Source organism: Bombus vancouverensis, chromosome 8, assembly GCF_051014615.1.
Source record: "Bombus vancouverensis nearcticus chromosome 8, iyBomVanc1_principal, whole genome shotgun sequence".
NCBI classification, from domain to species: Eukaryota; Metazoa; Arthropoda; class Insecta; order Hymenoptera; family Apidae; genus Bombus; species Bombus vancouverensis.
The window spans coordinates 11,406,477-11,423,082 of NC_134918.1; the positions used below are offsets into that span (position 1 = coordinate 11,406,477).

The window sequence follows — 16,606 nt, forward strand, 5'->3', positions numbered from 1 at the left end:
ACTCGCAGTATTTTCTACAAGTACAACTCAGTTCTTTTTGTTTTCAGGGTATCTCGGATAGACAGAGATATACTCTTCTAAAATATTTTTGTTACATATTCTTGTTCTTGTTCTCCTTTTTCAGAATTAATTTCAAAAATCAGTCTCTTTACACTTTGATTAAATACGATAATGTGTCCAATAATAAGGATATTATTATTATATTATTATGTAATATGTATTATGGGAATAATACGTAGTCACTATCGAGAAACTACAAAATTTTGAGCGAAGGAATAAGATAATAAATATAGATCAACCTTTCACGCAGAAAATTTATGAAATTTGAATAGGAGCATATCAAAAATACACAGGAAGTTTCAATATTTTACAACCTGACTATTATCCTAGAAGAAATGTCTCCCTTAAACATACTTCCGTAAGTTTCTACTTTAGTCAGGCAATTTCGTAAAGCGTTCGGCCAAATATTTTATAAGTAAACGCGAGTTTCAAAGCTTTTAAAAGCATTTTCGATGCATTGTCTCAGTCCTCAGTATTGATGATATTGTAAACTGTAGTGTCTCTTAGGCAAAATACATTGGAAAAAGGATGGTTCGCCATAGGAATTTAACTATTTCGAATGTAAATATTTGGTTTTATTCCTCATTCGTTACTTGATTGCCATATCAAGAAATAATAATTTTAGGAAAAACGAATCGAACTGTTGAAGCAAAAATTGCTTTTTCTATACCAGTAAGTCATCGTCGCAGCAAATGAACAATGTGTATAATACTAGTATCTATTGCTTCAAATCCCATAATACAATATAAATCGGAAATCTATAATAAAATGTTTTCATTTGAAACTTCGTTTCCGAGAAAATCGAGTTTAACAACTTGTCAATTCACGTGAAGTTGGCTAATTCCCGATTGAATACGATCGGGCAAAATTGGCAAGTGGTTATTCTACAGACATGAGAAGATAAATCTAAAAAAAATGTGGAATGCAGTTTTTTCATTTGACATCTCGTTTTCCAGGAAATGAAATTTGAAAATTTATCGAACACACATTGTATCGGGCTAAACACGTCGAAACTCGATTTTTACAAGAACGAAATTTCAAATGAAAAAATTATATTCCGCATGTTCTTAACGTGTGAATTATATCATTATTTAAGTTCCAGAATTTTTCATGAACTGTTGATTTCTCGTATAAGTTGTACGTTGCCAACAGAACGACGGAAGTTTTTAGTACAAAGCTGCCGTACGAGGTGTAGGTTTCCAGCCAAACGGCCTCGACGTGAAAGTGTTAAGAACTGTAATTTGCGTCCTGAACAACAATGTTAGATCCCTACTCGACCAGATATTCTCGCCACCACCGTTGTTGTTATAATATAAAGTAGTATAACAAATATTCTTATCTTTTTATATAAAAGCGTGAACAATTATGTTATCATTAAAAATGAGTAACAAATGTAACAAACTGTACGAATGATTCGAATAAACATTTTTATTTAAAAAATAAATCATTCCTTAGAATCTTGCTCAAGAATAGCAATATAATTATGATCGTTTCTTATTAATGTCTACTGACACCATTTTTCTTCGACAAAATAATAATTTAAATAATTTATAAACGATCCAAATTGTAAATATAATTGAGATTACCATCGTAGATATGACATCCAACAATAGATATTGATACCATGTTAACTCTACAGCTGCTGTTTTTAAAGAATTTGGTCCATGACGAAGTAAATATTCTATCCAATAAACTCCTTCATCCAATGGCGGTATTGGCCGATCTTTGAACTGCGAAGAAGCTTTTCGTGCCATATCCGTGTAGCTGTGAATTATATTATAATTATTTGTATCTTCCACCCCATATTCCACATAATATTAAAATTGATTAATAACATTTTCAAATATTCAATTGCAAGATGATTCTTATTATATTTCATAATAATTTTATTAATTATATTTTAATTATTATAGATTTATTATGGATTTATTAAATTTGTTACTTCAGTAAACATTAATTTTAATATATTCTCTAAAATATTTGAAAGTACATTCATATTTCATTAAAAATGTAAATTAATGTTAAGTATCTCAATAATATGATAAAGAACGTACACATATTTTATCAATAATTGTTCGATAATTATTTTGCAATTAATTGAAGGATTTGTTATGTATTAAATTTGTATGACTCTTGGTTTTGAGATAATACACTTTATATTATTGTTTGCAATATACAAATTCTCTGCATCAGCTGCTAACGTAGCCTTTTATTTTACTGTGCAGCTCTACGTAAAACCCTATGTTTAGCTATGAGATGCAGATTTTCTTATCGCGATTCTCTCCGCAAATTTTTTATCTTGTTTATATACGTGTGTAATATACGTATGTAAATTTCACTTGTTAACTGCTCATATATTTTTCAAAACTAATGTAATATTTTAATAACACTTTCTCTATGATAATCCATTAAGTTCAATATTAAGACCAACGATTTAAAGTTTGTAGCTCCTCATTCTCCAATAAAAATTTTTTACGTTTAAAGAAAATGTGAAAGAATCATTATTCAAATGTGCAGTTTCTCATTTCAAGTTTACTCTGAAAACTTTCTTCAAACATTTAAAGCCCCTTTCTCGATCGAAACGAAAGGAAACTTTCATCAAATTTACAAATGTCGAGGATCGCAGCTATGTTAATAAAGAATTGAAAACTAAATAATTTTCAAATTCAGCTTTCAGTACTGACGTCTCTCATTTATTAAACGTTTACTCTACTTAAACGATTCAATACGTCAACAAATGTTTACTCTGTCGACTCGTGTACCAGAAAAATGATTTGCGTAATTAAAAAACAACATGATAGTTAAAAAGTTCTCAGTATAATTAAAATTGGCAACTGGAACATTGTTATCCTCGATTTGCACCGAACAATTTCCAATGTTCTTCCAGTTTAAAATATCTCGTACACGGCTAAAACACGTATCGTATGTAATCTAGTACACTAACTTCATTATTGTACTTGATTACCTATTGCGGCAACGATTCAAGTTAACAAGCAAGTTTTCGACTTTGGCTAATTAATCCTATAGATTCATGCTACAATTTTAATAGACCGTTTTTAATAAATTTAATAGATTCACCGACAATGTTCACGGTTGCGCCGATAAAATTTCAAACCGTTTAGATCTGCGATGTTCACCGACGAAGACGTTTACACTTGGGAGTAATTGTAATCGTTAACAATGATTTGTAGCAGGACGGGCGATTAATGGGGGAGGCAGCGAGGGGAGTTTGCAGTAATTAATGTACGATCGATTCGAAAATCGACGATGAAATTCAGTACGCGTGGCCCGTTTATCGGGAGGCGATTGCTATCTGCCAAATGCATACCGCCGATACAATTGTAATGCAGAAACGTTCCTCCGATGTTATCCTCATCTGTACGGGCGAGAACGTTTAACCGATGTTTACAATTTCCAGATGATGAAGAGTATCTGTGCACCAAACACCATACGCCATCTGTGTTTCTTGGAATTTTGGTATAGTTTCTTGGAAAATGAAATTTTTGAAATTTCATTGAAGAAGGAGTTACTAAAAGTCTCTTCTTTGTAAAAGGTATTGCTAAATATAAATATCTTCGATTATCTCGTAAGTACCATAATATACTTAATTGAAATATTTTTAAACAGTTTGTAGAATTTTGTTCAATTGTGCGCATATAGTCATAAAGGAAAATATGTTATGTCTATAGATAGCTGATGAAGTAGAGCTAGCGGGAAAATCTCTTTGACGTTCTTTCTCTCACTTGATTCTTCGATTCGCTACCCGAACTATGAAATTTCCATTTGCACGAAGAACGAAGATTCTGATTACCTCTTGTTCACGAGCAGTTCGTTCAAAGCGTTCGATACTGGCGCGTATGAAAGTTGACGGTAATCCAGCTTCAGAGCCAACCCCTTTTTCACGAAGTAGGCCATGTTCAAGTGCTGATCTCCAAACAGGGGTATACCGAGAATCGGTACCCCGCAATAAACTGCCTCTTGAGCCCCTAGCAATCCGCCGTGTGTAATAAATAGCCGCACATTCGGGTGACCTGGTAATTTTCAAACCAATAAAGTTAAACCTTTTGTGATATTTTTTCTTTTCTTTTTTTTTTTCTCGTGAAGCGATCCCGTGAAAATAATAAATGTTAGGTTCAATAATAAGAACATATTGTATGGAATGATTTACACATTCTAGGGAGCTATAATGCACAAAAAAGTTCGATTTTATAAATACACGTTACTTAGTAATCTGTATTCTTAAGTTACATCTTCATTCTTTCGCATCGCTAATAATTTACACCAAGCGATTGTTGTAACTAGGAATAATAGAAGAAACAAAAAGAATAAAAAACTTATTCAAAAAGACGGCATTGATTACATAATTAAACAAATATTATTCTTCCAGTTGAATAGTTATAGTTTCACATGTGTATATGCCTACATATATTCACAAAAAGACATAACGCCGAAGAAATTTCAATTGAAATGAAAAAATATTTTAAGGAAGCTTCATTGAAATACTCCGGGAGATCGCAAGACAACGATTTGAGGGAATAATGTACCAAGAAATTGAATAATGAACAAATTTGTCAATAACGCTTCGAATCTCGTTTGTGCGTCTAAATCAATTACTTGAACAGCGATCGTTTGCATACAAAGCGATCTGATTGCTAACAGCATACGAAATGGAACATGCAGGTAACGTATGTGGAAATTTGGATCCATCCCAAGATTTAACCTAGACCTAGCCTAAATTTAAGCCTGTCCTAATTCACACATTATTCTCCTAGACCTATAACTTGCTCTTTATTTACGACGTACTAAACCCGTGAATTGTACAGAATTCTATAACGCTCTGAACGTGACACGTATGTCAAATCATACGATATCGCGGTATTAAAATACAGCGCTACCTCGATAAACTTTAATAATGGCTCATACAAACAGATTTTATTCGAAACAAAATAGCTGAGCGAACTGCGACCAAAGGAAATTATGTACCGGTTGTCAGTAACGTGATTTAGAAATTTTCACAGCTTAACACTCTTTTCACGAATAATAATTAAAGACAGCAAGGTGTTACAAGGTAGATCTGGTTTTTGGGGAATTGAAAATCGTGGCGAATATTTCTGGTCGTTTTTCATTATCTATTTTCATATTCATTAAATCAAATGAGATTTTGCAATTTATTGTACATGTTATTTTATCATGTATATATTTATTTTAGTAAAAGAAAAAGCATTGTAAATATTGAATAAATATGGAACGTGATACACAGAGAAATATAAAAATGATCGATAATAAAAGTAAAATTGAAGTTAATTTGAAAAATTATATGGCTCGCATATTATCGTACATCAGAAATGAGTTTTATATGGTGTAAAATATATCTAGAAATGTATCTTATTTTTCATATTCTTTAGATGTTCTATTCACTTTAGATGTTATATTCATTTAGTTCGTTGATGTACGATCGGAATATTATTGGAGTACTTCTTATAAATTTTCATCTTTCTGTTAACAATAGCAAACATTACACAATCGCGGCTCATTATATATCTATGTAACTACAATTCAAAACATTGATTTGCTCTCCTTTTAAAGGTCCACTTCTTCCGTATTGAACAAACTAATTTTCGGCAGGCAATCTCAGAGGAAAGAAAGTTTCGAGTTGCTTTTTGAGGCTTGTTGCTCGACAATAGTGATGCACTTAACCTTATTTTTCAAAGTTCGAGGATTAATTTACTTCTGCATAAGGCACGCTTGCATATCTTTTTTCTAAAGCATTTTTTCTTTAATATAATCTGGAAAAATATCAAAAAAAGTGTTCTGTGTGAAAAATAAAAAATTACTATTCATTTTGTAGTATAGAAAAAATGTACAAGTTAAATACTTATAGCTTAAACACAGTACTATGAATGTCTTATTAAATGCAAATATTTTATTTCCAGGAATAAATACATATACGTAGTTAGCAGTGCAGCTCTATTGATGTCTAAAATATTCAATTCATGAATTAGTATGCAGTCGCTTTCAAAGGTATTCGTTAATTTTTCAAAATTTATATGCTTTATGACTTTTTTCTACTCTTTCGCCGGTTCAAAAATTCTGTTGAATAATTCAACGAACTCACATCGTATTTTCTACCATTCTGTTTTCAGTATTTTATAAAACTGATTTCTACTTTACGTTTCCTTTTCACCTTTGGTTCGATATAAATCCCATATGTATTTTAGAATATTTAGGTCAGGGTTTTATGTATTGTAGCATTTTTAATATTTCGACAGCCAGAAAGAATCAAAAATAATGGAAAATTAGTAATCGAGGAAAGAGCATTTAAAGATTAGTCAAGTAGAGATACACGTGTTTTTGACTGATAACGAACTGATATCAATTTTTAGAAGTATCTATAAATTGAAAAAATCCAATTCTTCTGTACTATTTCTATGTATACTTCATGTTTTACTGAAGCTTAAACAAGTTTAAAATTTTCACGAGCATAAATTGAAAGATATCACTTTTCCATTAGAAGGTAACAGCTATGTACTTCCTTTTGGGGATTCATCTTATTTAGTGTTTCCTTAGGACATTTAAAACGACAGAGGTACAGAAACTTGAGGTAGGTTAAACGCTATATAGATAGCGTTGAATATCATATTATAAAATAAACTACAATTATATCTGACTACACAAAACTGGATTATTGGCAACAAATGGGACGTAGATAGTATATGTAGATAATGTGTATAAAAGGTGCTCGATATTCGGGCAAATTGATCTATAAATTATTTAACGTTAATGCATACTTTAAATCAGTTTTATTCGATTTCAGGGTTCAATATCCGGAATCATAAATGGAGTTGTCGATTGTATGAGAGAATGTACTGTTGTCCTATTGATACGAATACAGATACGCGAAACAGATTATTGGTACGAACCAGGAGGTCAAGGGAAAAATCGAAACCTTTGAATTATTTGAAATTCAACTACTCGTTGTAACTGAGGATACGCAAAACAAAAATAAATTTTTTCATTTAATTTCACGATAAAAATATAATCTTAAAAGTATTCTTATTCAACGCGCAAAAAATATAAAATCAATGCGCCTAAATTATTAAACTTAAAAGTATACGTATGTTTATTTATATCTTTCAACTTCCTCGTACAAAACACGTTATATATTAAAAATAATATATTTTTTGATGTCACTGTAAAAATGAACATTAAATATTGTACGATTATGAATTACTCTAAGTTATTATTACTAATCCTATTGATTAATGACTATTATTACTTATTATTATTATTAATTAATGATAATAAATGTAAACTATAAGAGAATGATAAACACGATATCTTATATTAAGCAATATATTCTACATTACTATTCTAATACTATCTTCTATATATTTAATGAAAAGGTAATGATAATTTGGTCAGCTTCTACGCCAATACGTCTCCTTTCTTTAAGATAATAGATTTTTTGTCAGTAGAATAAACGTTAATAATTACTAAAGAAATAATTACTTCCATTAATTTACATTCAATCTTTCCTCTTTCTTTGATTTATATTCCCTTTTCTCTTTCTATTTTAGGAAAAATATTTCATACGTCACTATATGTAGTTATATGCAGAAAACGTGATGCGATACTTCTAGGCTGCAAATTTACGCACAAATGAAATTTATGTATCTTTGATCGGTGCATCCAACAAATATTTTAAATCGTTTTTGTTCTAACGACCCTTCGTAGAAACTTTATTCCTAGCTTTCTAGCGACTAGATTTACTCTTACTAAACTTATCTTTTCACAAAAAGAATTATGTAATCAGATCTTTCTTGCGTTACAATTAACTGCTACAGTTTGTATTTTCACGCCGTCTATCGCTTATTTAAGTATCATTAAAGGTACTGACTAGACTAATATTAAAATGAGTACATAGCATAAATATTACTAGAACATGTTCGTCGTTCAGAATTTTACTATATACTTTTACTCCACCATAACGTACTTCTTTCTACATACTATTTTCTTCCAACATAACATACCTCTGTTCAGTCGATCAACATTTTGCTCATAAATGTACAGATCGAAAACCCGAGCCGAGAACACGAGAAAGTTACGGAACCTTCGACACGGAAAGCAGCAAAAACCACGCATAAAAGCATTCGCAGGTTTTTTATGGCCACCATAGGATAATATTCTCTCGATGCTTAAACTTTCCGGTACTAGTAAAGAAGAATATATACGTACACAATATGGAGAGCTGGGGCGCCCATTCGATGCACTTAACGTTCTTGGGCAGCGTGGGCATTTTCCCTCCGGTGCACTTCCATAGTATTTGCTGCGGTACTTGCTCGAATGCTCTGTAAAAAGCTGCTAACGCCTGCTCCGACATGGTGGACGAGTCTATTTGCGATCCTAGACTAAAGTAAATAACACCGTTTTTGCTGTGCGAGTCAAGAAAATTCTGAAGATCTCCCGGCAACGATGGTGGATTTGATGACAGTATGTGAATACCACCCAGTTCCTTGAATCCTGGCGCCAAGGCTCGCGGAGTGCTAACTGCTGCATGTCCGTTTGTTAATACCAATGATATTTTCGATCTTAGAGTGTCAAAGTCGGGCAGATCGTCACCGAAATGTCTTTTGGCAATTTCGTGACCTGGCTTATCTGATAAGTATCTGTAACAGAATTGGAAGTGTCGAGTATTGACACGGCGGATTCCACGTGAAGTAGATACTCGGATAAGGAATTAAATTAGAAAATCTGGAAGTACTTTGTTTAACGTTCTGACACGAACAGCATTGGCTACTTCGATTAGAAGATTTATGAAGCTTGTTACCCTTTACTCCGTCTGAATAATTACTTATTGCATAAATAAAACTACGATTGCAATATTACAGAGAATTCGTAAAAACAAATGTACAAAATACTATGTTTCATTGAAAGAAGATCATCCATTGGAAGACGACCATGTATACAAGTTTGTGTTACATCTTATAAAATAGGCATTCTGATTTAAGTAGTTATAACTTATCATAATATATTTACTTCACAATATGTGAAGCAACAATAAAATACTTGTTACCAATCATGGCATAAAAATTAATTAATCAACGCACCAATTCCGCAGTGAAACTTTTTAACGCTTTATTTTAACAAAAATCATTTTGCCATCAGTGTGTATACAAAATTATACTTATGTTAAATTCTTGAAAACAAACGAAGCTTATAAATGTCTCATTTCACTTAATTCAATACTACGTATCATCTCTGAACATAATCATCTAGTTTAACATAATTCAACTGCTGATTTCTATATATTTATGGGAAATTTGTAGGTGCAAATGAATTTGTATAATATTTTACAACGATTCTACAATGGTAAACACGATACAGTAGTATTAATTCGCTTCACCTGTATGCAGATTTGGTGACTAGAAAATCCACAAAGTTAATGGATCTCTCAAAGAAATTCATCTGATCCGTTAAACCGTTCATCCAGTTCGGGATATAGCTAGGGATTTCAGGATTCCTCATAATCTCGTTCGTCCATGGTAGAATGGCGCTACTGGTAGCTCCAACTGCAAGCGGTATGTTCAAAGTATGAACGATACCAAGAAAACAATCAGTGGCAAAGAGCTCGATGATGCAAACGTCAAACTTTTCTTTCGATCGCAGAAGCTTCTTCAACGCCGGATGATTGAGCACAGGATCGCATGATGGTGCACCATGACTAAGCACTCCCCTAAGTACTTCCCATTTAAATGTTTTAAAAGAGTTTGACACTGTCTTGGTGCCAACCAAACTTGGTAGACTCGAACTTATATCAATATCTGTAAAATTAGGCAAAGGCGTTTTCTGAGGGAAAAAGTTCACTGACACCACCTGATGACCATTTTCAGCAAGTTTCTTCAACAATGGCTCGAACACGATGTAGTGACTTTTTGCTTGATGCGGAAATAACACCAAGATTCTTGCACCATTAACACTGAATATTACACAACTAATCACTGATAGTAGAAACTGGAAATTCATTATAACGGCGAATGAATAGAGAGAGAAGTTTGACTTTTATGTACAAGAAGAAAGAAATTATTCTCAAAAACTATACATGGGGATAAGGTTGAACATTGCAATACAGTCACTGTGAGGATAGAAGTTCGAACGATACGAATGGAATGGTCAAGAAACAGTAATGACGAACCGATAAGTGGCGGTGTCGATATGAAATAAACTGTGGCAGTGTAGTTAGTCAAGGTTGTTTCCATATCTACGCACATTTATTATCTTTTTATCGTTGACATGATACAAATTTGTATATGCGTAAGATTTCTACGAAGACACAGGACTATCAAATGTTTGTTGAATTTTGCTCTAGAAAGTTGTTTACATGTTTACTGTTACGAATTTTTTCTTTGGACAATCTTGCGTAAAAAATATTTTAATTAAATTTCCATAATTCCATAATAATAGGATGTATAGGAAAAAAGATTAGAAACACTTGATATATTGATATATCTGCATATTAGAGAGAAATAATTAAAAAATTTGTTATTCAGTTTAATTTCATTTCACCTTAATTAATCCTAGACATTTAATATGTATTTTTATTTGCCTGTGAAATTTTCTGACAAAAGATTTAGCACAAATAGAACATATTTGTTAATACGGAATCGACATTAGATGAATAAATAAAGATATCTAAGTATTTCCATATAAATATGATTAACAATTGCCGATTCACCGATAACACCGATTCACAACTTCCTAACTACTTTACAAGGACTCACTGACAACTGTCGAACATTCCTCTCAACAATTTGCTTATAACTATCGAGAAACTTTCTCTAAGCCAACCATGCCACACTTTTAAAGAATTCACACACACACAACACACATTCTTGCTACGTGCTATAGAGCCAATATTTACATATGGCGCCATGCATTTCAGTCTTCAAGTGTATTCTCAGCATCGCTTCTCATTCGCAGCAAAAATTATTTCCTCTTCAGTTTTGGCCCCGAGAGCTTAGATTTTAATACCTATTTCTAAATTTCGTTTAGAAACATCGTAGAAAAATAAATAAATGAAAAATTTATGATTTTTCTCGTTTAAAAGTTTTAGAAATTATGTGTATATTATTTTGTGAATTATCTATTTAATCACTGATTAATTGTTTCGTTTCACCGACGAGGGAAAAACTAGAAATACAACCATCGGATATTTCCTCGTGAGCAGGATTAAAGTGGTTCATTATTAAGAAATGCGCCGGGGAATAAGAATAGTACGGTCTAGGGATTGAAAAGGAGGGAATTGGAAGGAAAGCGGGGTAGAAAAGAATCCACCTTTTGTGCCGTCCATTCTCGCACTCAATTCGATTGAAAAATATGCCAATTGTAAATCGTCGAATGCAATATTGATCGGAGAATTTCTTCGGTGGATTCTGAATGACTTTGCGTTGCGGTTGTGTCAATGGACTAGATTAATTAAATTAGCGTTGCTATTTGGGATTAAGCGTGATGATTTTCGCACGTTTAAAACATATAAAAAGTTCTACACAATTTGTAAGAGTACAATATACATATAATATATGTCTTCTAAAACATGAAGTGTAAAGTAGAACGAAAAATTATACTAAACCATGTAAAATGAATGGTACAGCACAATTCCTGAGATTAACATTTAACAACTGAAATTTAAACAAAAGATGTGACAAACATCTCTCTATATATATATGTATATTCATTAGTATTATTTCGGATTTGTTGATATAGTTTAATTGGTGTTGATATAAGTTGTTAAAAGAAACAATTTACATTTGTATCACTGAAGCTTCGATCAACAAGGTAATAATAATTACATCATTATCGTTATGTAAATAGAACTCCAATTTCATTATGTCGCAATCAAAAGTAATTATTATTTTAGGTACATATTTTTAGTGGAAATGTTCATACGTTGCGTGATAATAGACCATTTATCAAATTTTATAAAACCATCTACTTACGTGCTTATATTGCGTGAAGATCATCTAAGCGTGTAATTGCATACATTGAATCTATCGATACAAATTTCCACATATGTTGCATACCATATCAGTCAAAGATCTATGTATCTGGCGTAATATCTTCATTCTATACTGCAAATATTTGAATTTCCAAAGCACAAAATTTGCATTCCCATTTAAAGAATCAAAGATGTCCTCTGGAATTTCGAAAAATGTAATACAAGGGCAAAAATTGAATAGCATATTGACGATAATAAGTGACCTTCTTCGAACCAAATAATATTCATCCGAGCCAATTTCTGCTATAGCTGTATGTTGTATACTGACGAAATATATCTATACATATATACTTATTTATTTTCGTCACACCATTTTAATTATATAACTATCTATACAATTATGACATATTCAATTACGCATTACAGGTCGATAATTTCAATGTTGGATCGTAACAGAATGTTGAATATGTTTCTAAGCAACCAGAATGTGGTTAAAGGAGAGGCACGTAACAATTCTATTCTCTGCAAAATGACATTGCACTTCAAATGACGTCAGCATAGTTGAATCAGTCCTGAGTATCCTTGTCTTTGTCTTCCTGCAAGCTTCGAAATCACTTCAATGCGAACTACTACTTGGAAATTCAGTTGTATTGTTTGTAAATTCTATCTAATTCAGAAATTGAAAATTCAGTAGCAAGAAATAATTAAAATACACGAAGTTCTTGATTACTGAGAATGATATTCGGATTGAAACGTAATCTGTGAAAAGATCTAATAGTAAAATATTCTGTTGTTTCAATTTCTTACAGGTCTTAATAATTTAAGCACGAGGAATTAATTGAGTTTATCGAGAAATAAGAAACTATTGAAACTTAGAAAACCAGCCAAGAATTTTTCATAAGAATTAAAAACTATAATTATAAATAGAATGTGGATTTGTATGCAGGTATTTTGTAAACCTAATTAAATGAATGGAATTTAAATAGCGATTTCTTTCGTCCATTAAATCTGTAATGAATTCTTTCCTTTGAATTTACATTGTACTGTATCTTAAAATTTTCCATAAATTTGTATGAATATCCACAATCTAATTATAAAATATTTCGTTAAATTTACTGTTATCATAAAACTATTAATATCACAGAGCTCGTAAAAACTGCAAACCTTAGTTCAGAAGAAAATTCTTCCATCTCTGGCTGGCTACGATGTTATCTTTGTACTTTAAAGGAAGAAAAATATCAGTGTCTTCCAGCAACCGCCAGTTCCAAAACCTGGAATACAACTATCCTCGGAACGTGCACTGTCTTAGCAGCAAAGTTTGTAAAAACGAGCAGTCAAAAAAGAGCTGCGTCAAAGTTTCTTCCCACATTCATTGCATAAAGTTCTTTTTCTAAATTATTTTATATAACAACTTCTTTCTTGTTGTATCAAGATCAGGATAAAAAGGAAAAACACAAAATGTTATTACTATTTTCTTGATATTTAATATCATCTAAAACAGTTTAAAAAACATGAACGATATTTATAGACCTACTACAATTTGGTATGAAAGTAAGTAAAACTTTATAGAATGAAATAATAATTTATTTAAATGACAACATGATTAACAATGAAATGGAAATATAAGATGTTTCGTCGAATATACATCGTTCAAAAATAAAACAACCAACTGTAAAGAAGTTTCTCGTTATCAATACAATATGAAAAACTCTAAATATGTATCTTCTAAAAATGAGAAATGTAGAAATGAATGAAACAATTAAATAGGTGGTTCTCATTATCAACGAAATATTACTAACGAAAAGAAAATGAATTATTTTATACGCGTCAAAACTGAGTGGTACTAGAATTAATCAAGCACCAGAAAAAAATGCAAAAAGAACATCTCGTTACCAGACGAGATGCAATACTGAAAAAGATAAAATTTAGTAGATGATGTTCAGTGTAGCCATAAAAGAGTCATTAACCTTTTCAATGCAAGGTCCATAAAAATAAATCGCCCGCAAAATCAGGGAAAGATTTATTTAAATTTTACAGACTGTAACCGATTATCGAAGATCTTAAAATATTTAACTATACGTCAATAAAGTTTCTCCTGAAAATTCATTCGAGAAATGAGACGAAGGATTATCCAATAACGACTAAATTACATTATACTAGAGCAATATTCATAAAAACGGGGACGAAAGTTCTAGCAGAAGCTACGACCGCTGATACATACATACGCAATTCCGCAAAAGCTACACTATCGCCCATAACTATGTACTATTTGGATACCTGTTGAAATTCGTCCAGAAAATTAATATCTTTATTAAATATTCAAAGTTATGATTTAAGAAGGTTCTTGAACTGTTAATTCCTTACGTTTTACCGTAACTGGCATTCAATGCTCTGCTAAATTTAAACGCAAACAAGAAACACATTACATCATCGTTATATCAGAAATATGGTATAAGTCACCAAAATGAAAATTGTGTACACAACACATGATAAAGTGGATAAATATATGACAGCTATACCTATTGTGAATCCGAAGAATTTGATGATTTTCAATATTATCGTCGATACTCTCAATCAAGGACAATATCCTATAGTGCATATACTCGGTTTTAACTATGGACCCAAATCAGAAAAAGAAGAAATTTTGCATTCACGTTTACAATATTGATTGTACAATTTCCATCACAAATAAAAAATCGAGAAAAAGGGAAGGAGAGAGAGTGTGTTTGTGTAGATATATAATCTTAAGCATTTCCTACAGTGCACATATTATTATCCATACTTACGAACGATGGTGCATATAAAGGGTCACACGATCCACTTCGTTCGTTGGCCGCGTCTTAAATCAGCCCACGAAATTAAATGGAACCGCCCTGGTAATTGCTCCCTCTTATTCCGTACTTTAATTAGTCGTCGACGATATCGTGAAACTTTGCTGCAACGGGTGGTGCGAGAACCCGGGAAGACAAGGGGCATAACATTCTTCTTACAGGCTAGCGCTTGAAATTCAGATAAGAAAAGCTTTATCGTCATCTTCCCTTGTCGCCGCATCTTACCTTCGTTTCGCTGCCTTTGCCAGTAACTGCTATGCATTGCTCTTTTGTCATTGATTTTTGACCAGCTGCATTGCGCGGCCGTTTAATGCTTTATTACGCTCGTACACGTTTTGCGTGGCTCACAATGATTACAAATTCCTTTTTTCCTCGCTGAATGAGGTAACCCGAAGGATCTGAAAACTTAAATCCTGCTTAAAACGAAGAAATCACAAACAAGAGGATAAAGTAAGTAATAGAACGTGGTGTGTTTAATTTCGAATGGTTTAGTATTGTGATATTTAATTAAATTTATTCATTTCTACACTTAATTCAAGTTGTAATATTAGTAGTAATTTGGTTGTCTTTATATAATCGTAAGAAAATTTGTTGCAGCCCGAAAATATTTCCTGGCTTAAAATTTATATATAAACTAAAAGGAATACAAATAGGATAAATAAATCCTCCAATTAATTGTTTTTGCGGATTTAATGAAATAAACTAACGTTTAAAACAAGTTTGTATTTACAAGTCTTATCTACAAATTTTCTTACTAATGCTTCTTAATTTTATTATAAGTGCTTCTGTGATAATGTAATGATAAACTTTATAGCTAATAGAATACTGTATCAAAGTTCTATATGCACTAATTCGTGCAATTAATTATTTTTGATGATACAAAGCAAGTATCTAGGGTCCAAATTATCGTCGATAATAGTTATAAACGTGTATACGCCTATATAATGTATATGTACACAACATGTTTTACAAGAGTACGTTAGGCAAGAAAATTGAAAAATGCTTATATTCTTTGATTACTCATTATTTTTACAAAAAAAAACCCTGAAACGAAGAAATAAACGATGTATTTTAAGTGTCTATCCTGGAAATGTTCAATATATTCTCAATTAGAGATGTCCAACAATCTTTTTAAAAGAATGCGTTTTTGCCAGAATATATTTCCTGATACGATCATCGCCCCATTCTTTTGTTTCACTTCAATTACAATTAATCTTTTCCACCGATATTGAATATATTGACGAATATGAATATTCGGCAAAGAGAAGTGAAATCAACATTTCCAAATGATTTGTAAAATCAAAATTATTTCTCAGAATTGTCAAAACATCGTGTATAAATTGCCTCGATTTTGCGTATAAATTTTGAAAATATTGCCACGTTGTACAAAATCGCCCTCAATTTCCACTAGAATAATACATTCCTGGTAGACAGAGGTAACATTTTTCAATTTTAAAATAGTAGTCGAAGGAACCAAAGTGCATCTATATCCATAAAACAGCCACGTGCAAATCTCCGAGGTGTCTCAGGCCCGAGGGGAAAAAATTTCAGAAAGTACTGCGAAGAATGCTACAGAATATAATGCTTTCGTCAAAAGCAAACTCAGGAAAAAACGACCAAGATGATGAAGAATGCGGTAAGATTTAGTCAAAAAATATTGCGCTAAATAATATTTCCTTTTAACAGAGCATATTACATTACCCTTGTAACGTTTCAAAAATTA

The 16,606-nt window shown here is 31.8% G+C and overlaps 1 protein-coding gene across 1 annotated transcript; it reads right to left on the reverse strand.

Moving 5' to 3' along the window:
• Nucleotides 1–1,473: 1,473 nt before the first annotated feature.
• Nucleotides 1,474–10,246, reverse strand: LOC117155894 (UDP-glycosyltransferase UGT5). Its single transcript, XM_033332377.2, has 4 exons — nucleotides 9,464–10,246; nucleotides 8,296–8,726; nucleotides 3,872–4,091; nucleotides 1,474–1,824 (listed from the first exon to the last, which is right to left on the reverse strand). Exons 1-4 carry the CDS (start codon nucleotides 10,081–10,083, stop codon nucleotides 1,542–1,544), a joined length of 1,554 nt encoding a protein of 517 aa, XP_033188268.2. The 5' UTR covers nucleotides 10,084–10,246; the 3' UTR covers nucleotides 1,474–1,541.
• Between the last annotated feature and the right edge of the window lie 6,360 nt (nucleotides 10,247–16,606).

What these genes read in the sequence shown, in the direction of transcription:
- LOC117155894 (XM_033332377.2), bottom strand. Translation starts at nt 10,083, where the DNA reads ATGAATTTCCAGTTTCTACTATCAGTGATTAGTTGTGTAATATTCAGT. An exon ending in GTCACCAAATCTGCATACAG is followed by an intron (nt 8,727 to 9,463) that starts GTGAAGCGAATT and finishes ATTCTGTTACAG; the next exon opens with ATACTTATCAGATAAGCCAG. An exon ending in GCCCCAGCTCTCCATATTGT is followed by an intron (nt 4,092 to 8,295) that starts GTACGTATATAT and finishes GAAAATTACCAG; the next exon opens with GTCACCCGAATGTGCGGCTA.